At 39.8% G+C, this 22,682-nt stretch overlaps 2 protein-coding genes across 5 annotated transcripts in view; one reads left to right on the top strand and one right to left on the bottom strand.

Annotated features, from left to right (window-relative positions):
* The window catches only part of LOC129767891 (lipoprotein lipase-like), a 46,455-nt gene that overhangs the window by 1,748 nt on the left and 22,025 nt on the right, over window positions 1-22,682 (top strand). For 2 of the 3 annotated variants that reach the window (XR_008741593.1, XR_008741591.1), the window contains one exon: window positions 601-1,462. The exons of the other annotated variant lie outside the window; for it this stretch is intronic. The gene's annotated coding sequence lies outside the window, so the exon portion shown is untranslated. Of the gene's footprint in view, window positions 1-600; window positions 1,463-22,682 lie in introns of those variants that run through there. 3 annotated transcript variants of the gene reach the window in all.
* LOC129767888 (beta-1,3-glucan-binding protein-like) lies at window positions 5,610-8,520 on the bottom strand. Of its 2 annotated transcripts, none has more exons than XM_055769140.1 (5): window positions 8,374-8,520; window positions 6,881-7,108; window positions 6,727-6,821; window positions 6,504-6,658; window positions 5,610-6,449 (listed from the first exon to the last, which is right to left on the bottom strand). In XM_055769140.1, exons 2-5 carry the CDS (start codon window positions 6,993-6,995, stop codon window positions 5,696-5,698), a joined length of 1,119 nt encoding a protein of 372 aa, XP_055625115.1. In that variant the 5' UTR covers window positions 6,996-7,108; window positions 8,374-8,520; the 3' UTR covers window positions 5,610-5,695. The 2 variants fall into 2 exon arrangements, with proteins under 2 accessions (XP_055625115.1, XP_055625116.1); XM_055769141.1 differs by having other exon boundaries at window positions 6,881-7,085; window positions 8,374-8,464.

The raw sequence follows: 22,682 nt of genomic DNA, 5'->3' as shown, positions 1-22,682 counted from the left end.
AGAATCGCACGCCAGGTTACCAAATAGGGATAATCAAGTATAGTGGTTTTTAAAACTAAACAGAAAATTCTTTTTCCGTATATCTCTGAGCATTTAAACTAACACCGTGTTTTTTCAACCCTGGGGTAAGTTGAAACCAGTGAAAATTGACTATTTTTTAAACATTGCTGCAGATGCCGAACGTTATTTGTCGTTGATTGCTGTATGAATGAATGATGATAAATTAAGAAAATAAGAATCATTCACATTTCATTCCTCAGTATGTTCTACATAATTTATGAATACACAGACATGATACAAATCAAAGTTTTTAATTGTGCAACTAGGGGTCTTTCAAATATTGCGTAACTCAATTTTTTACTATTTTAGACCCTCTCTTCTCTACATAACATGTAACAAATGGTCATTTGCTTAAAAATATCTAGATTTAGTTTGATTTATTCCTAAACAAGTTTCTACAAGGCATCCCCTCCTCCCTCCTCCTGAGTGCGTTACGTAATATTTTGATGATCCCATAAATCTCATAAGTGGAAGTTTTCAGTTGCTCTACGTTTAAAATAGTATTCTTGATTTTTTTTATTTTTTTTATCTGTATTATAGTGATTTTCAACTCAATTTGGCTGGTTCGTCACTTTTACTTCCATTTTTGGAAGAATGTCGGGAATGAGAATTGAACTCGTGACCATTAGCGTGAGAAGCATGGATGTTACCACTACGCCAGATCGCCACAAGTATTCTTGATGTTATTGTTTCGTATATTAATTCCTAGTATGTAGTGTCCATTTTGCGTATTTTAGACTATTCTTCCACATCTCGCGTGTGCCAAAACCATTTTTCCAAATTTTTACATGTGATTCCATCAATTTAGTGTTGCATAAATCAATTGTAGATAGTTCGAGAAGCAAAACCGTTCGAATAAATCGTTTCAACTTGCCCCGGTATACCTTATATAATCTTGTCAATTTGTCTCCTGATTTAATTTTTTGAATACTGGTTAAAAAAAACAAAAGCGACAAATCTTATAACTGACTAGCTGACCCGGCAAACTTCGTCCCGCCCAAAATTTGTTTTTTGTTATCAATGCCTTCAAACATTCACGTTTTCTTACTATGAGCAAGTTCATGGGTTCAATTGCAGAACTGTTCATTGATTGATCTTCTATTCGTCTCCATTGAATTTACTTTTTTCTATAAAATTCCCAGTATTTCTAACAAAACTCATCATTATAATATCAGATTATTTTCAGACACAATCCTCGTTCAAGATTTTTCAACCACTTTGAAATAAGATGTTTCTCCGTTACATGGAATCAATGTTTTATACAGAAAATATAATAGAATAAAGACAGCCCTAAATCGGACAATTCCTTCCTCGAGTTCTGCTCATATCAACACATTCGGCGATACTTTTTTATTGGTATCTATAGAAGAAGATATGGGAGTACATGATGCGCACCCTTAGAGAGCGGGAGGTGTGTCTAACCACCATAGAAATATTTATTAATTCTCGAGTAATGCAGAAATTTGTGTTTCATTTGTATGGCAGCCCACTTAGAGAGAGGGGTGGAGTGTCTAACTACCATAGAAACATTTATTGCACCCTAAAACCTCAATATGCCTAATTTGATTTCATTTACTTGAATAATTTTCGAGTAATGCAGAAATTTGTGTTTCATTTGTATTAGAGAGGGGGGAGGGGTCTCAAACTATCACGAAAACCTTCACCGGGCCCAAAAACCCCTACATATTAATTTTCATGTTCATCGGTTCAGTAGTTTCCGAGTCCATAAGAATCAGACAGACAGACAGAAATCCATTTATATATATACATATATATATATATATATATATATATATATATATATATATATATATATATATATATATATATATATATATATATATATAAAGTGACCAGATGCTCAGAGGTCTAACGCGGGACACAAACAACAAAACGTTATGTGAACATAAACCATAGTTTAGCGAGTCTAAACTGATCAGTATTATTTCTTTCTGAGTATCGGCACTCAGTTGTGATTTTTCGTTAGTTTTGATTTTGTTTACGCCCGAAAATCACTCACTAAATCAGAGCATTTACGCCTGGCAAGCACGATTCAAATTCTACAATTTTCTTCAAATTACCGAATGGAATGCTCGAAAATTCCAATTCATTTTTCATCGATTTTAGTGTTAACGTATGCATTCAAAAAAAATGGACTAATTTCGGGTTTCTTTAAATCTTACGTTTATTAAGTCTACAACAAAAATGATTCAAAGATGTTGATTCGCAGCAGCAGCACTGTCAAGCAACTTAATTTTTCCATACTGAAAGCTCCATCCCACAGCGGAGGACTTGGACATCCTGAGGCACTTTGTGTCCGCCAGATATAGCCGATCTGGTATTTACAATATCATCTATTTGCCGCTCCTTAACCCGGGAGATCGAAGCAAACGGTGGAGAAAAATCTGGCCAAAATGGACATTTTTATGTGGAAGCGTCAGACGAGACCGGACGGATCTGAGCAGCAGGCAAACACACAGAAGGAGTAGCTTGAGGTGCTGGTGAAAAACTTGTTTCCGGCGAAAGAAGTTAAAAACTTCTTTTCGCACTCGTAATGAAAGACGAGACGTACTTGATGCTAGAATTCAACGAATGGCAGAGGACCGGGTACTTTAAGTTCCCCAGGTAAGCGCTGTCGTCGAATATATCATTCACATCAAGTTCTCAAAGAAGGTTCTCTGACAAACGTGAAGTGAATGTCCAAAATAAATATATAGAAATATATAGTACGAAGTGCTTGCCGGAGTTGGGAAGGTGATGTGGTCTTTATGCCGAACCTGGGATCAGCCCATTATGCCAAAAGAGCCGATCAGGATGGATTGGCTGGAGATAAACTTTGTCGTGAAGACCACCAACCTTCCCAACATTCCCCAGCTGCACCCGATAGAAAACTTTTGGGCGAATGGCCAAAATAGAGAGACAGACGACCACCAAAGCCACAAAAAGGTAAAATAACACGCCGATATACATATATTCATCGGCCATGGTTCAGGTTCCGGCCAACTTCCGTAAGACCGCCAAGCGCTTCATTTACGATACTTCATCAAACAACTCTGCCTCTTCCTGTCGAGTGTACACTAGTTCTTCCGACTTATTTCAAACGTTAAGCCCTGACCGAGCTAGGGGACCAAAGATGAACTTTTCGTCTGACTCACGTTGGTCCCTGCGAATCAAAAGGGGACTTTCATAAAAATCATTTTCCAATTTTGTTGCTGTCGCTTCCAGTTGACACTCTCTAAATAAAAAGCCCCCTGTCGGTGTGATGAAACCAGCTCAACGTATTATTCTTTGGACGCATTAGAAGCGCTCTTGTACAGTCTGCCAAATAAAAGTTTTTTTATTGAGGTTATTCTATTTAAGAAAATCAGAATGATCAAATTGTGATATTGAAACATAATGATAACGCGGGACATTTTCGTTTCTTTTGCCAAATGCGGGACGTTTCGCGGGACGCAATCTTACGCGGGACATTTTGTTGAAATGCGGGACTGTCCCGTCTGGCCAGTTTATATATATATAGATAAGCAATGAAGATTAGTTCACCATTTTGAACTAAACAAACTCAATCACTAGACCCGCAGGAATAAACTACGTGCTAAGCTATCTGAAACGAGCATAGTCATTTAAGAAAGACTTTTGTAAAGTAAATTTGAGGCCTAGTGGTCGACTACAAGTAGTAGATGTCGGAGGAATTACCGACCACCTTTCCTGTAAACACCTTGCATTCCCATCTTTGTAATATTCTCAGTAGTTACTGCCAACCAAGGCGCCTCTATATATACCAGGTGAAACAATCATATGAAATGCATTTTCAGCCATATTGGAATTGCTGCCGGTATTGTTTACAAACAGCATCAGAATGCTGCCGGCGGCTCTCTACAAACTGCTACGACGCTTATTCGAACGATGCCTACTATGTTCGGCTTTCGCGAATTTATGTGCAAAAGAAGGGATGATTTTGTAGAATTTCATTCTCATTTCCACTTCTCTCGCATGTGAAAATGCAAAAATGGCGTATCCTAGCAATAACAAAACAAACAACCCCCGCTCCACAAACCGTAATCCCCTTCTTACTGAAGTGATGATGTTGCTTCACCTTCTTGAATGGCATTAACGTTCCCTGTGGAACTTTTGCCATCTCAACGTATGCATTAATTAGCATCATTTATTAATACTTATTTGAGATTTCTTAAGCCAAATAACACGCCTTGAATGTATTCCGAGGGGCCAGCTCTAGAATACGTATGACCACAGTGCAAGTCGAAGGAAATTTCTTTGACGAAAAATCCCCGGCCAGAACGGGAATCGAACCCGAACACCCGACATGATAATGTGAGACGCTAATCACTCGACCACGGGTGAACTGTTGCTTCACCTGTTATACATATAAGCGCCTTGCTGCCAACATTGGAGAGACAATTAAGCGTAGTGACCGTTGCATTTCGTATGCATTAATTTGTTCAGTTGACAATTATATTCCGTTGAGTAAAGATCTGTTTAATTATAGAAAGTGTCTTTTATTTGAATACGGAAGTGCTCCTTTTCTTTTCTTGTTCCGTTACTTCGTCGGTTTCCTTCGTGTTATATCTGCGGGTTCAGCCACATGATTGTCTTGCGTTGCTATCTTTAGAAATTCAAATGGCCCAGGTGTTTCTGCACAAAAACGGGGCCTTCATTATATCTAAGCATGATATTGACACGATTTTGTTAGCGGATGGCTGAAATCATCGCAAATCAGTCTGTACTAAAACTGACGGACAGTCGTCATCGATCGAAAATTCGATCGTTGGCTTACGATTGAGGGAAATGCATTTTTGTGTTGAACCACAAAAGAAGTGAAAGTGAAGCCGGATTAGAAGTGAAAAAAAATATGTTCATCTATTAATTTACGTTTATATCGTTCATTTGAAATCGTGATCAGATATAATGAAACACCCTATAACAATCTCGAGATCTGCCACCTCTATCGAAGAATGTGATACAGTAAACATTCGCTAACTGGGCAAAAAGGGAAGAACAGTTCTCGACATTCGCGTTATAACTGGTCCGGCATATAAAACGTGAAGTAAAATCGAAGGGAGCTTCAATGAATTGTTTGATTCGCGTTGACAATGAAATTGGATAAACAAAAGGATTCCAATGGATGTTTCGCATTGAGTGCGACAACAAGTATGAATATGATTTGATGAAATTATTTTTCTGTCAATGTTTTTGTCATGCGAAAATAATGTCTATTTTCATAACATTTCAAATAACATTCGGATGCGTCGATAATTTACAAAATTTTGCTTTTTAACTGGTCCCAGGACTAGTTAACGTTCGCCCAGTTAAAAGCAGGCCAGTTAGCGAACGATTATTGTATATAACTTGCATTGCGGGAAAAATGATTTTTTTTACGAAGATTCGGCATTAAGTCGAGCATGTGTCCGGGTTCCCCCGGACACATGTTTGAGCAAATTTTACAAAACTTCTATGCAAGAGATATTGAAAAGTGCCTGCAGTGTCGTAATACCATCGTCAACTGGCAGTGAAAATGTAACCATGATGAATTGGGTCGGTTGCTCAATAACCTTTTTATTCTACATATCCCAGCTATATAATTTTTCAAGAACGTATTTACATTACATAATAGGGCTTACGCTGCCCAAACCTTAACATAATCCACCTGTAGGGCAGAATCATCGCCCCTGCCCCATGTACTAAACCACTGATTCTTGGCCCTATAGAATTCAGTCATCGGACTAGCCGAGTTCTGCCTCCACGGTTTCCGCTGTGGATTCACGGCGTTATCGGGGAAAAAGTTACCTCCGACCGCCACGTTCATAATCAGGAAGAATTCCCTATCGAATGGGGCCATTTTAGAGCCCTGAGGCCAAGGATTATAGTTGAATCCACCCAATTTCCAGAAACCTTCATACGGCGTAACGGTGCGGAAAATCTTATCGTTGAGTCCAAACTGAATTATTTTCGGAGTCCAGTTAAGCTGATATCGATTGAAGCCGGATGTGAACGTGGATCCTGTTGAGCTACCGCATTCCGAGTTTCGATAGTCAGAACTTGGCCCGAAATGTAGACAAGAAGATATTTTCTTCGCTCCTATGTTTTCATTGTTTTGAGTGAGATGCTGATTGCCACGTGATTCCATAATATCTATCTCGCCGGACTTTGGCCAGGTTCCATAGGGATCGCCCTTCGGCAGCATCCATAAGGCAGGCCAGATCCAATCGCCGGAAGGTAGTTTAGCTTTGATTTCTACTTTGCCGTACTTGAAGGCGAATGAGTTCACCGTGCGGACACGCGCACTACGAATCGGATTTAATATATTGGCGGCAGAACCCGTTCGTTGGCAGCCGTTGATTTGTTCTGCCCAACCTGGAGCATCAGTGCACCTTTCAATAGAGAATTGTTAGGATAGATTCAACGGCGGGGGCACGTTTATTTACCTCTGATCTTTGGGACCCCTGTTCAAGTTGATGACACCAGAGGAGAGGAATTCTTCCCCGAACTCATCAGCTGTCAATGTGGGTTTGATGTAGAAGCGGCCATCTTTCACGTACGAATTGCGGCTGTTTCCCGAGTACCATTGAAACTCGTTGTTCTATGAGTCAAAGATCCAATATAAGATTCTGGTTATAATTGTTGATTGGTGCAACTTGAAATACTCACACCTCCACCTCCGACAGTGTTTTCGTGCTCCCAAACGGTTCGGTCTAGCTTTTTGAAATTGTCCTCGAAAATTAGTTGATCTTTACAGTACGGCCCTGATCAAGGAAATATGTTAATTATAACTTTTCTACTAGAAAAGCAAATATTTTCCTACCTTTTGGGGCCTTCCATCCGGATGCAGTCGTTGGAGAGTTGCACCTATTGCGCTGCGCTTTGGCAGCGAGTAATAGTGTTCCTATTATCAGCAGTACAAATGAGAACTTACCCATTTCAGCAATGTTTTGTCAGATAGTTGAGAAGGACAGCATCTGCTAATTCCTTTTATATTGAGTTGAAAATCAAACTTGATGTTTACGCAGCTGAAAGTTGAGCTTCATCTAATCTGCAATTCAAATTGTTTGGGTTTAATGATTGGTGATTAACGAATGTAAATGAATTTAATCGATAATGGAGACCAAAAACCTTAAAGTTGCTAAAACTAGCTGCTGAATGTTCTGTGCCCACGGTTAAATTCGTAACATTTAATACACTTGTTTGGTTATATTCGGCCAAAATTTAAACAAATATACCTAATATAGTCATACGTTTTATCAGACCTTTAAAAATTCCTATCTCTAGAATAAAATGGGATAAAAAGCTGTTTTGTTATTCAATGAAAAATGTATCTTAAATTAACACTTCAGCCAATCGTCAATCGCTGCACGGATTGTTGCAAGTGGAAGTTGTTGGTCTGCCTTCTTGCTCGCTCCTGGTAGGCTTCCTGATAACCATGTTTCTGAACCGTTTTTTGCCTAGTTTCAATCGTGGCGTCAATAAATGGCTCACACATCATCTAAATACACGCAAAATACGCACTATGCTGAGCTTGGGAGCGTTAATTTCGAGTGCTAGACGCTTCCGTTTGCGAAGAGCATTGTGCCGAACGCGTTCACGTACGACATGGATGACATTGTTCAGCCGTACCGGCCTCGTACTCCCTTCCCTCGATATATCTTTCACATCAGCTGTTTCTATGTACCGTTGTAGAGTACGAAGCATGAATCGTTCAGTTTGAGTGGCGACAGTTACCTCGTACAGACCGAACTTCATCGTTGCTGGAAAACCAAGCAAATACCGAAATATTTGGTGAAAGTGAAGGAGGGACATCGCATTTTTCGCATTTCACTGACAGGACCTATGACCATACTAGGTAATTGAACAATCGACTTTTTTTGTGCAATAATAAATACATTGAAATTGAATTAATGTCTGAATCACTCATATTATACATATATATTTCACATAGTATGCTTAAAATATTTCAATATCAGATTTTTTCACAGCATCTTTGTTTTATGGCACAACAGTCGAAATTGGGCATAGGGTTGCGTTGTCTCTGTACTTCCTATGTGACATTACATAGAACTTAAGCACTTTTCCATCCACAATTACTTTGACCTCATTTTTCAGCACTTTAATTTCGCAAAACATCACCCTTCTTTATTGTTAATCACGACAATCATTCATTCTTTCACGCAGCACGTTACGGGAAAAATTACTTGAATCACAAGTACCCTAGATGCCCATACAACGGTAACAATTTTGGTAACCACGCTTTGATCAATAGCTAACGAAATAAGTAAACCTAATGTTGTCTACTGAACTTACATATTCGGTCAACACCACTGTTAAGACTTGTATTCACGGATATTCTGAATCCAGTTTTTAATCGCGACTACTTTATACTTTCTGCGGTTACACGCATTCCAAATCGAGTGATGCTGTGGGAAAAGTACTTCTGTACACCGAAAAATACGGTCCCCGCGTTCTGTAACACATCTTTAATTCTTCACAATCTGATATTTGATATGGAACGGTACCAATGTCATGTTCCATTTTTTTAGTGTGCACTCGAGATTGCAATTTTCTAGCTTCAGAAACACAGGTTCACTATCGCTGTGGTAATATGTATGTTTATAATCGTTCCATTAGATGATTTTTCAGCTTCGCTGGTAATTTGCTTTCATCCGGGATTCCCTCTCAGCGGTTGAATAATTTCGCTTTATTCATATTGATCGCGACGATTCTTCTCCGCGATGGCATACAATGTTCGGTAAACAAGGTAAACGAATAGAGAAGGAAGCCCGCGGAAGCACAATGCTTACCCTTATTTATTTATTCACCACTGACATATTTCAATTATCCAAGATTTAACAACGGACGACCATATTTGGAATTCGTTTTCGTTTTTTATCGGTATTGAGGACAATTTCATTGTAGATTGTAGCACTTATGTATATGTATATACTTATGTTCGTATATCCCTAGAACTTAATTTGCATTTTTTTAATATTTAATCCCATCGGCGATTATCTACATGTGCTTCCAGTGTTCTGAGACTAATATCTCTAAACTGACCAGACGTCCCGCGTTACGCAGGACAGTCCCGCATTTGGCAAAAGAAACTAAAATGTCCCGCGATATCAATATAGATCAATCTTACAATTTGATCATGTTGATTTTATTAAATGCATGAACCTTACAAAAAACTCTGGCAGATTGTCCAAGAGAGCTTCCAATGCATCAAAAGATTAATACGTTGAACTGGTTTCATCGGACCGACAGTGGACTTTTTGTTTAGAGAGTGTCAAATGGAAACGACAGCAACAAAATTAGAAAATGATTTTGATAAAAGTCCCCTATTGATCCGAAGGGACCAACGTGAGTCAGACGAAAAGTTCATCTTTGGTCCCCTATCTCGTTCAGGGCTTAACGTGTTCAATAAGTCGGAAGAACTAGTGTATACGGGACAGGAAGAGGCAGGGTTGTTTGATGAAGTATCGTAAATGAAGCGCTTGGCGGCCTTACGGAAGTTGGCCGGAACCTCAACCGTGGCCGATGAAAAGATGTATGTCGGCGTGTTCTTTAACCTTTTCGTGGCTTTGGTGGTCGGCTATCTCCATTTTGGCCATTCGCTCAAAAGTTTTCTATCGGTCGCAGCTGGGGGATGTTGGGAAGGTTGGCGGTCTTCGCGACAATGTTTATCTCCAGCCGATCCATCCGCCAGTGATCTTTTGGCATAAATGGCAGATCCCAGGTTCGGCATGAAGACCACATCACCTTCGCAACTTCCGGCAAGCACTTCGTACTGTATATCTCCCAGTTCACCATATGACTCGAAAGAAGAGCGGCTTGGACATTCTCTTCTCGTTTGTTAGAGAATGACCTTCTTCGAGAACTTGATGTGGGTGATACATTCGTCGCCATCGCTAACCTAGGGAACGTGAAGTATTCGGTCCGCAGCCATTCGTTGAATTCAAGCATCAAGTACGTCTTGGCTTTCATTATGAGCACGAAAAGAAGTTTTTACCAGTAAAAAAAAAAAAGATTTTCACTTCTTTCTCTGGATTTTATTATCTTTTGTAGTTTTTTTCATCGCCATCCGAAATTAGTCCATTTTTTTATTACATACGTTAACGCTAAAATTGATGAAAAAAGGATTGGAATTTTCGAGCATTCCATTCGATAATTGGGAGAAAATTGTAGAATTTGAGTCGTGCTTGCCAGACTTAAATGCTCTGACTGAATGAGTGATTTTCAGGCGTAAGCAAAATCCAAACCACCGAAAAATCGCAACTGAGTGCAGATACTTCTGAGAAATAATACAGATCAGGTTTAATTGCAAGATCACATGTTAAGAGTTTCACGAATAAATGAGACTCTCTAAACTATGGTTTATGTTCACGTAACGTATATACAAAACGTTTTGTTTTTTGTGTCCCGCGTTAGACCTCTGACCATCTGGTCACTTTAAATTAGTCAGTTCTGAATACGATAGTTTGTCCATCGAGTTCCGGGCAGATCCATAACCACGAATGGATCACACTCGAAGAAAATATCAGCTAACACTCAATAACCGTGTAGGGGAAATCAGGGTAAAACCAACACTGTGGGTAAAACCAACACTGTGGGTAAAACCGACACCCCCAGATTTTTCCAGTTAGAAGAATTTTTTGGCAAACTTTCCGATGTCCCCTATACACACTTGTCATTTCGTTACGTTTCGGATCACCCTACAGCTGCTCAAGTTGCTTTGCTGTCAAAACAAGCAACAAAACAAAACCGGTCATCAAACAGGACACAATCCGTGTAGAATTTCACTAGTGGAATTTGAGTGTTTCAGTCGGAAAATTTTGTGAAATTCGATACTTTTTGTGAGTCTAATTTATATTCGATCATTGTTCAGTGTATTCTGCGATACAGCAGGTGGTTGTTGTTTATAGATGCACAAAAACTTTGTTTTGCAATTTTGAGTCTCTTCGGGGTAAAACCAACACTTTCAATCAGGGTTTATGTTTTACTGACAGATAAAATGCGTCCTTATTTTTTGTAGACGACTCGAATTCCAAACATGAAGGAAGACAAAACGGCGTGGTCGATGAGCCACTTTTGTTAGCACACCCTACTAAACGTTGGTTCTGGCAGTTTTCAGTTGAATATCAATCAATCAATCATTTAACTGAAAACTGCTAGATAGTTTTAAACCCAGATTGGGTGAGCATGCACCGAAGATGTGGTCAATGAGTCACTTTTGTTTGCATGCCCTCCTCAACGTTGGTTCTGGCAGTTTTCAGTTCAATATCAATCAATCAATCATTCAACTGAAAACTGCCAGAACCAACGTTGAGGAGGGCATGCAAACAAAAGTGGCTCATCGACTACATCTTCGGTGGACGCTCACCCAATCTGGGTTCCACACTATCTACTCCAGACATCCGGACTCTGGAGCAGAAGTTTGTCCATCATCTGCTCGATCTTGGGTACAATTGCCATAAGATCCTTATTACCAATATCCGTCGTATGGCCTTCGAATTGGCAAAAAAAAACAACGTGAAACACCTTCAATAAAAAAGACGAGTGGGTAATGTCGGGGACATAACCGGAGTGACGTAGGACTATACAAAGGGGACAGCTTTTGCTAAATATATATTTTAAATATATTGTTTTATTTTCTTCTCCTACGTGAATACCTACCTTTCAAACTGAAAAATGGATTAGTTTATTGTTTACTCTTTATAAACATGTTGAAGGTTCTGAAAAGAACCTTTGATGTTGTTTTTTTACGTTTTTTTTTACAAACATTCTCAATTTTTTCTCACTATCTTATAGTTGCTTCTTGATATTTTTCTGAAGGAACAAAATAAACAAATATATAATATGATATATAATATGAACAAAATAAATCAGTTCATATTATATATCATATTATGTCACTTTAGAATGCATTGGTATTGTGAAAAACTTTTAATAACTCTTCTTTGAAAGGTTTCATGGCCCTGAAAAGCGCCGTGTTTTACGGTGGCTGGTTTTGCCACCAAAACAGTCAGTATAAACAAACTTTTTTCTTCTTCTACCTGCTGCCGTTTTGCGATTGCGTTTGCCACTCGCTGAAACTAGTTGTTGCCCCCGAACCGAATATACTCTGTTCTGTAGGCGGGTTTTCTTATTGTCGTGAGCAGCTTTGCAAGCCATCTCGAGCACTCCGGCGGCCGAAATTCGAAATTCTATAAATCCGTTGATGCGATGTGATGTGAAACGATGCCATTCAACCACACTGATTTACGGTTTGAAAGAGAATGATATATTTTTCAGCGTATCCGCGCATTTTGTACTTTAGCGGTACACGCTCACAGGATAGAGACAAATCGGCAGACTCAGCCAAAGGGGCGAGTCCAGGGGTACCAAATGTACTGCATCACGACAGTAATCTCATGACTGTCGCCACCATTGTCCCGTGACAGTCACGCGATTGAATTTTTACTACAGTCACACAGTGGAAATGTTATGCGACATATATTGTTACTGTCGTGTACTGTACACGAATACATTCCCATGTGAGAGTATTTTGGTCTTTCGTCTGCGACAGACCCGCTTGCTCATTAGTGATGTTTTTGTAGATTCTGAATGCAATAGTTATACGTTGCTACCGTCGTTGATGATTTTTTCCCTCGTGCTGATGATGTCGGGTGTCTTAGTATGTATTTTTCCAGTACAACGTCATTTTATTTCATTTCATTTTCGCAAACTAAAGAGATTAACCTGCTGTGCAGCGAAGAATTAATAACAATTAATAACTGGCGAATTCTGCAGCATATTCCGATATGGGAAAATTTAATTTGTTGATGACGCAGCTATTCTATGTAGAGAAGTTTTCGGGGGAAATAGTGTGAGCAACAGAAGAGAATCTGTTGAAAGAGGTGCGTGGAGAAGTGTCGTGGGTGGAAGTCATGTGATTGAAAGTTACGCGAATGCAACTGTAGGGCCAGATTAGAATGCGGCTGGGGGAAGTGTTGCGCACTTAGCAATGTAGGTTTGGACATGAAGGAGATTTTATTTTATTTATGAATAAAATATGTTTAGCGCGTAATCTTAATATTATCAAAAAAATTTTAGTATCATTATTACTAACTGACCCGGTAAACGTTATGCTGCCATTTAGATAATTGAAATACAGCCACCTTACTGCCCTCATTCACGGACTTGCAAATGTATTTAATGCTTTTCACGGAACTACAGAACTGCAGAACATTAATATATATGTTGTTCATGCAAGATTTTATTACTCTGTTACATAGAACACATGTTTGATACGGTAGAGTGTGGCTAGGATGCATAGCTCGATTGAACTTGAGTCGTCGAACGGATTACAGAATGCAAAATTGCAATCCGTTCGGGTAATTCTAACTCGATTGTATTTCAGAATACGACGGTATACTTTTACCTGGTGAATTAGGTTTGCCTGGTTGATTCTTGCTTTGAAATATATGATTCATTGACATTCAAAACTATAATTATATCATGATCTGAAGAATTTTCCACATATAGAGATATTTTGATGTGAACATTCAGCTATTTTTGAAAGTGTGAAGTTAATAAAAAAAACATTGCCTTTTTTATGTACAAATTTATTTCCATGAAATCTTCTACGTGCGAAAATTTTCGTTATACTTGTTTCATTTGCGATTTTTTCGGGAATCTGTTTAATGGGGGAATCAACTCTGGTAAATCGAAAAAATGGTTTTTATGCAATGTTGTACCGGAAGGATTCTTCGATATTTCATTTCGTTGAAAATCTGCAGTAAAAACTATGGGTTATCTCAAGAGTAACATGGCTGTACGAATCTTTAAGAGCATTTTTTCAGCTGGTGGTACGTTTATCTCAGAATCTAGTGGACCAATTTAGCAGAAGTTTTTTTTCAGCATGCAAAAATGAATTCTGACCTACGAAAAGGACCTATCTGCTTTGATCGATTATCATCATTGATAACTTCTCTGATAACCACGGCCTTACGATTTTTGTTGAATTTTTTATTATTATTCAAATGGCCGACATTTTGGCAATTTTCATAATTTTCAAAAACCGCTACGTAACAATTCAGATAATAAGATTTTTACATGCTAAAAAAATCAGCCATATCGGTCCACTGGATTATGAGAAAAACGTACAACTAGCAAGAAAATGTTTTAAAGATTTAAAAAAAATATATCTTTCAAATGAAAGCAACATAATTGGCTCACGTAGCGTACTTTTTAGTGTAGAGCCAGTTTAGTTCTATAACTCTGTCATTGTTAAAATTCGAACATATGCGTAGGAGGGTTTTTTTCCATGAAATATGATCATCTATCACCTCCTGAGAGATTCTGGGAAAATATATTAAATTCTTCTTTTACATTCAATAATCAAAAATTATATGCATGAAAAACAAATTAAAGAAAACATTTTTTTGACTCGATCCTATACAGGATTCTAAAGGGTGTGTCACATCAAATTGCATCACGGAAAAAACGCTGTAGAAATTCGCCCAGTAGACCGATCCTTTTGAAAATTTTAGACAGTAAAATAAAAACTATTAAACAACTTTTGGCATTTTCTTTTTATTCATACTTCGAACCCAAGCCCGTATGCTCGCACCTTCCTCTTTACCCCGTCCATAAGGTTCTGTACAACGTCAGGTTGTAGTTTTTTTTTTGAACAGAAATTCATTTTCTCTTGAAGTCCGCCTCCGATTTGACAACTTTTGGGTTCTTCCGGAGGGCCTGCTTCATAATCGCCCAATATTTCTCTATTGGGCGAAGCTCCGGCGCGTTGGGCGGGTTTATTTCCTTTGGCACGAAGGTGACCCCGTTGGCTTCGTACCACTCCAACACGTCCTTTGAATAGTGGCACGAAGCGAGATCCGGCCAGAAGATGGTCGGGCCCTCGTGCTGCTTCAATATTGGTAGTAAGCGCTTCTGTAGGCACTCCTTAAGGTAAACCTGCCCGTTTACCGTGCCGGTCATCACGAAGGGGGCGCTCCGCTTTTCGCAAGAGCAGATCGCTTGCCACACCATGTACTTTTCGGCAAACTTGGATAGTTTCTGCTTGCGAATCTCCTCCGGAACGCTGAATTTGTCCTCTGCGGAGAAGAACAACAGGCCCGGCAGCTGACGAAAGTCCGCTTTGACGTAGGTTTCGTCGTCCATTACCAGGCAATGCGGCTTCGTCAGCATTTCGGTGTACAGCTTCCGGGCTCGCGTCTTCCCCACCATGTTTTGCTATTCGTCGCGGTTAGGAGCCTTCTGAACCTTGTATGTACGCAGCCCCTCCCGCTGCTTGGTCCGCTGGACGAATGAACTTGACAAATTCAGCTTATTGGCGACATCCTGGACCGAACTTCTCGGATCACATCTAAACTGCTTAACTACGCGCTTGTGATCTTTTTCACTGACGGAGCATCCATTTTTGCCGTTCTTCACCTTCCGGTCGATGGTTAGGTTCTCGAAGTATCGTTTTAGTACTCTGCTGACCGTGGATTGGACGATTCCCAGCATCTTACCGATGTCCCGATGTGACAACTCCGGATTCTCGAAATGAGTGCACAGGATTAATTCACGACGCTCTTTTTCGTTCGACGACATTTTTCCAAATTTACGAAAAATTGACAGTGAAGCATGGCCAACGTGATCTATACACTCTTATCTGATTATAAGCGAAAGCTGAAGATATAATTCCTAAAAATTAAATTTCTACAGCGTTTTTTCCGTGATGCAATTGGATGTGACACACCCTTTATTATATACAGTGAAAATAAATCGGAGACTGTATATAATCGAGTTCGCGCTGCATTAGTTTCCAACTTGGAGGATAAATCTAAACACTCCCAACACTGAGTATTTCCGACGTCACCAATATATTATCGAAGAAACTCTCGCCTAGAATTATTAAGCTGTGCGTGTTTTTCTCATATGAATTGTTGATCATTTGTGTATCTGGATTCAGGCATCCGAACAGTAAAGCATTCTTATTACAGTCGATATGAAATTAACTCGGCTTCCTATGTGTGCACGCAACTAGTGATCACAGCCATATGGCCGATACACATCTCAAAGCGTACTGGTGAAGAAGCACAAACGCATAAGATACAGGCTAGCATTACGACATTTTTCTGGCGACAGTCACGTGTGACAGTAACCCGGGTAAACCGATGAGATTCATCGCTTCGTCAGCGACTGTTACGGCGACAGAGCGAACGGAATAGCAGACACGAAAAAATCGGAAACGAACAGTCTCTCCGGCTCACTACGGTCAGGCACGACAAATTAGATGAATTCGACGAAACACCGACTGTTGCTGTATAGTATTACTTTATGCATTCATGCTCTGTCGCTTGTATACGAGTGTAGCGCGCTCACAGAGACTGTCGATTCAATTTCATACCGACTGTTATGAAAATGCAGTACTTTTGGGATGCCTGGGCGAGTCCAACGAGACGAACGAATGAGCGTTAAAAGGCAGCGAAGGCAAAAAAATACATTCCCCTCTTTCCTTCCCATACCACTCCCACCCCCTCCCACTCCACTAATCCCACCCAAATCCTTTCCACTCCTTTCCTTCCTATCCTCCTGAGAAGGGCCTTTTTGTTTTTTGGCTTTGGAACACGCCTTTCGCTGGGTCACTTGTGCTTCGTTACTGCTTTGGTCCTCGGATCAGTAAATTTTTACTTTTCTTTACAGCATATATTAAATATCTTATGAAGCATAGGATCCCTTCCTACCTTCTTCTTTAACCGAGAGTCGAGCGGACAGGTCTGATGAGTGATTTTGTTGGTTTCCCTTTCGCCAGTCCCCTCTGGGCTGGTTTTATTGTGGCTCTTCACTGGGCTAGAGGCGAATGAACTGCAAAGTTTAAAGCCTCTTAAAAACAAAGAAAGAAAGAAAGAAAAATACATTCATTACGATTTGTTCGCTCGTTGGATTCACATGCAGGCTAAAAAGGGTCCTTTTCAGGATCACAAAATTATCTTTAATCTAAAGAGTTTATTGTTTTGTTATCACTGGATATCCCCATCTTGTTCGGCTAAATCTTCCTGTTTAGCGATTGCGTTTGCCACTCGCCACAGCTTTCACAGTTGGAAAATTTCTTCCCATCCTGCTTGTGACATGTTGTACAGTAAATTACATTTAACGCGACGTGCCGAAGCACCGCTCAGTGTCGCATTGGAGGCGATTTTAACCTGTAATTGAACATTTGCGATGACAGTGAGTGGTACAGCTTTCACAGTTGGAAAATATCTTCCCATCCAGCTTGCGACATGTTGGATCATAATTTGGACCCCGAACTCTATGTCTACAAAAATGTCCAACTAAATATGTCGCATTACAGGTCCGTCCAATTAGCTAAATGTCGAACTAAATGTAAATTACTGTACTTTCAATCTGGAGCAAATTTAATTGGTGAAAATTGAATAATCGAGAAAGTCCCCAACCATCAATAAGCTCAGCACAATTGCCAAATTCTCATACTCATCATATCTTGGCAAACAAATTATGAAAAAATCAATTTGTGTTTTATTATTATTTTGGATAATATTTTAGAATGCATTGAACAGTATTTCGTAAACTCTTTTTTGAAAGGTTTAATGGCCCTGATAAGCGCCGTGTTTTATGGAATGGTTCCAATTTAGAAAACTTAGTACTCGTGGTTTTGAAAAAAAAACATTTCGAACGCCCTCGATGCTGCCTTGTTCTGGATTTGCCACCAAAGCAGTTTGTATAAAGAACAAACGTTTTTCTTCTACTACCTGCTGCCGTTTTGCGATTGCGTTTGCCACTCGCCACTCGCTGCAATTGCCTGTTGTTGTCTTGGTGTCCACGGAACCGATTGTGGTCTGTTCTGAATGCGGGTTTTCTTATCGTCGCGAGCAGCTTTGCCAGCTAACTCGATAACTTCGGCGGCCGAAACTATATATCGCATGCTAGGTGGACTGGTGCATTGGTACTAACGCGCTCGGCCTAGCTACTCTTGCGCAAAACTCCAGACCAGCACGGTTCGAGCGGGATTTTGTCTTTCCCTTCACTTTTCCTCCTTTGCCATGTCCAACCATGGCTGCTTGTTTTGGTTTGTTGATCTAATGTGATGCGAAACGATGTGGTGTACGGTTTGGATGAGAATGATCGTTACGGAAGGAAGGAAGGTGTTGTATTATAGAGACTTTAAACTTTTTCAGTTCATTCGTCTCTAGCCTTGAAAAGGCCCTTTGAAAACTCTACTCTACTTTACTCCAGCGCTATCACCTCCACCCTCTTGCCTTGAGAAAGGCACTCGATCCCTCGCCGTCCAGCTCGTCCAGCAACGATGTTGTCCAGTCGGTGTCCACACAAAGAATGATCGTTACGGCAGCGAAGCGGGGATTTTTAAGCTGACTGGCTGGCTCGAGAATTACACATGTGTGAGACTGCGACCAATGTTTCGTTCATATTTTTTTCTTTTTCCTTTCCAATAGGGCTTCTTTGTATTTCGCTGCTGCTCTGGTTGCCCGTTTTGGTCGGTACGATTTGAGGAGCACAAAATGGACCAATCAAAAATGGGCACATAGTACATTTGGACAATGATTGATATTTCACAATTATTCAATTATTTATCTCAAGAAAAATGAAATGTTATTCGTTATGATAGATGCGTAGATATATTTCCTATCAATTGATGCAAAAACCTTTGCGATGTATTGAGAAATGCTCGAGTTATAAGCGTTCCAAATCTTGCATTTTTTCCTACTTGTTCAGTGCCTAGATTTTCATTTCACCCCCTATATCTTCCGGTTAGACGTAGTCCTACGTCAAAAAATATAATTGCTGGCAGATATTCCTACACCGGAATCCGAGCCATTCGTTCCGCGAATCTTGGACTACGTCAGCAGCGAGAGCTAAGAGGTTCAATGAGCCAACAGTGAACAGCTTTAGTTCGCATTTTCATTCATTCGTTTCTCAGAAGGTGTCATGGTGTAATTCTTACCGTACTCCTATTTAATTTACCTAAAAGTATCAATTTTTGTATTCGATCAAAATTCAAGTTTTAATCGAAAAATGATCAACAGATACTGTAGAATGATTCATGTACAGTGAAAGAGAGGTTCTGTTACGATTTGAAATCGAAGAAACATGACAGATCTTGGAAATATGTAGAAATGTTTAGAGTGTCGGGTTATGTGTATATGAATAGCTGATCCTGGTTCTCTTTCTTGATAGATCTTCAATTCAAATAGCTTCGAACGATTATTTCATTATTTTTTTTAACCACTACCTTTAAAGGTATCTAGACATACTCCAATTTTTTAAGGCTGCTAAAAACGTACGATATTAATTTGGGAGTAATTTTTATGTAGAAAAACCGCGATTTTAGAGCACCGGTTGAAGGTTTAGGGAGGGAGTACAATATAAAAACTTGAAAAAATAAAAATTCTGGCTTAACACATTTCGGACCGCTCACGAGCTTTCTCGTGTTTCGCGTTCCGTCTATTGGATCACGAAATAACCCGTGTTTTCTACACTTGATGGGTAAATTCTCGGTCTGCCATGAATCTAACAAGGCCTACCGATGGATCGCCTTCGTCCCATCCACACCGAAAGAAACGATCTCATTTGTAGAATCCGAACAAATGAAGCAAACCAATTTGCCCCAAAACGTGCGGTTCTTATTGTGTTAAAATGTTCTCTGGGGTGTTTTCTTTACTGTAGTTTTTATCCCAAGTTTGTCCGATGCTCCGTTCCGATGTTACAATTAGTGGATCGAAGTGTAACAATTTCTGTGGAAAATCGGATAAGGAACAAGTCGAACGAGCAGAGATGCGAATGTCAGAAGCAGCTAGAGAGGCCCGCAAGTCCAATTTGGAACAAAAAAGCGACAGGAAAATCACCTTTTAAGAGTTGTAGGACAGTTTTATGGTCCAGAGATTGCAGACTGAAGATACCGTTTTGTATCATATTCCGAACAGTCTAAAATTCCGAACAGTGTAAAATTCCGAACACTTCATTTTTTAATGGAAATTTACTAAACTTTATGTTATAAATAATTGAATAATGAAAACACAGACATTCTTTAAGGTATAGGTTTCATTTTGACATCATTTACAGGTATCAATACAGCCTATAATTTATAATCAGAGATCGGAATGCTCGCCGATTTAAGACGAAAAACATCCGTTTTCACCCACAATGAAAAATAGCTGAGAATATACGAGGCGAGAGAATGTTACAGTGATGCTTCTAGCGGCCGCCATCTTGTATTTACAATTTCCATCAATAACTGTGTTCTACTAGCCAAGCCCTTTCATTTGATACCCATATTGATGGGGTTCTGAGGGAGTATGCAATCCGCCATTTTGTAGCGGCCGCCATCTTGGATTTACATTTTTCATCAATAATTGTATTCTACTTATTAAGTCCTTCCATTTGATACCCATATTGATAGGAGAGCACCGGTTGAAGGTTTAAGGAGGTAGTACAATATAAAAACTTGAAAAAATAAAAATTCTGGCTTAACATATTTCGGACCGCTCACGAGTTTTCTCGTGTTTCGCGTTCCGTCTATTACGGATGGATCACGAAATAACCCGTGTTTTTTTACACTTGATGGGTAAATTCTCGGTCTGCCATGAATCTAACAAGGCCTACCGATGGATCGCCTTCGTCCCATCCACACCGAAGGAAACGATCTCATTCGTAGAATCCGAACAAATGAAGCAAACAAATTTGCCCCAAAACGAGCTGTTCTTATTGTGTTAAAATGTTCTCTGGGGTGTTTTCTTTACTGTAGTTTCTATCCCAAGTTTGTCCGATGCTCCGTTCCGATGTTACAATTAGTGGATCGAAGTGTAACAATTTCTGTGGAAAATCGGATAAGGAACAAATCGAACGAGCAGAGATGCGAATGTCAGAAGCAGCTAGAGAAGCCCGCAAGTCCAATTTGGAACAAAAAAGTGACAGGAAAATCACCTTTTAAGCGTTGTAGGACAGTTTTATGGTCCAGGGATTGCAGACTGAAGATACCGTTTTGTCTCATACTCCGAACAGTCTAAAATTCCGAACACTTCATTTTTTAATGGAAATTTACTAAACTTTATGTTATAAATAATTGAATAATGAAAACACAGACATTCTTTAAGGTATAGGCTTCATTTTGACATCATTTACAGGTATCAATACAGTCTATAATTTATAATAAGAGATCGAAATGCTCGCCGATTTGAGACGAAAAACATCCGTTTTCACCCACAAGGAAAAATAGCTGAGAATATAGGAGGCGAGAGAGTGTTACAGTGATGCTTCTGAATCCGGACACTTTTTCATTACATTTAATATCATGCCTAAACCATGACATTTTTTGCATGTTGAATTAATGTGACTGATAGTTACTATTGTGTCAATACTATTAATGTCAATTAATCTAGGGCATTGATGGGGTTTGTTTTGAGTAAATATGTAATCCACCATTTTGTAGCGGTACAATTTCCATCAATAAGTGTCTTCTGCTAGCCAAGCCTTTTTATTTGATACCTATATTGATGGGGTTCTGAGGGAATATGCAATCCGCCATTTTGTAGCGGCCGCCATCTTGGATTAACATTTTTGATCAATAATTGTATTCTACTTATCAAGCCCTTCCATTTGATACCCATATTGATAGGATTTTGAGAAATATATTAGGCTGTCAAAAAAGTCCTGCGGTATTTCCGCGAGGTGTCGTTGTAAGCGCGTAGTTCTAGTTGTATTCATTGTATCGAGTCATACTATAGCTTGTTGGAAAGGTATTTTTGCGCGATATAATATAGTCCTTGACAGTGTTTTGTTTGGTTAAGTCGTTCGTGAGTTATAGTGTTGCAAATATGGAGCAAAATAAAGAGAAAATCCGACAGTACTACTATGACAAAGGCAAAAATTCATCTCAAGCTGCCAATAAAATTTGTGCAGTATATGGACCCGATACAGTTTCCATTTCCACCGCACAACGATGGTTTCAACGTTTTCGTTCTGGTGTAGAGGTCGTCGAAGATGCGCCACGCTCCGGAAGGCCTGTCGTCGAAAATTGCGACAAAATCGCTGAATTAGCCAAGAAAGACCGGCATAGTAGCAGCCGTAGCATCGGCCAAGAGCTGGGGATAAGTCATCAAACCGTTATTAACCATTTGAAGAAGCTTGGAATCACAAAGAAGCTCGATGTATGGGTGCCACACACGTTGACGCAAAAAAACATCTTTGACCGTATCGACGCATGTGAATCGCTGCTGAATCGCAACAAAATCGACCCGTTTCTGAGGCGGATGATGACTGACGATGAAAAGTGGGTCACTTACGACAACGTGAAGTGCAAACGGTCGTGGTCGAAGCCCGCTGAAGCGGCTCAGACGGTGGCCAAGCCCTCATTAACGGCCAGGAAAGTTCTGCTGTGTGTTTGGTGGGATTGTCAAGGAATAATCTATTATGAGCTGCTTCTCTATGGCCAAACGCTCAATTCGGTCCTGTACTGCCAACAACTGGACCGCTTGAAGGTAGCACTCATGAAGAAGAAGCCATCTTTGATAAACAGAGGCCGCATTGTCTTCCATCAGGACAACTCCAGGCCACACACTTCTTTGGTGACGCGCCAGAAGCTCCGGGAGCTC

The sequence above is a fragment of the Toxorhynchites rutilus genome, chromosome 2, assembly GCF_029784135.1.
Source record: "Toxorhynchites rutilus septentrionalis strain SRP chromosome 2, ASM2978413v1, whole genome shotgun sequence".
Classification (NCBI taxonomy): Eukaryota; Metazoa; Arthropoda; class Insecta; order Diptera; family Culicidae; genus Toxorhynchites; species Toxorhynchites rutilus.
Note: the sequence above shows the minus strand (reverse complement) of the source record. Positions and strands in the feature narration are given on the sequence as shown.

Coding starts and splice junctions, on each gene's coding strand:
- LOC129767888 (XM_055769140.1), bottom strand. CDS start 6,995: ATGGGTAAGTTCTCATTTGTACTGCTGATAATAGGAACACTATTACTC. Junction 6,659..6,726: donor ACACTGTCGGAGGTGGAGGT/GTGAGTATTTCA, acceptor TTTGACTCATAG/AACAACGAGTTTCAATGGTA. Junction 6,450..6,503: donor AGGGGTCCCAAAGATCAGAG/GTAAATAAACGT, acceptor CTCTATTGAAAG/GTGCACTGATGCTCCAGGTT.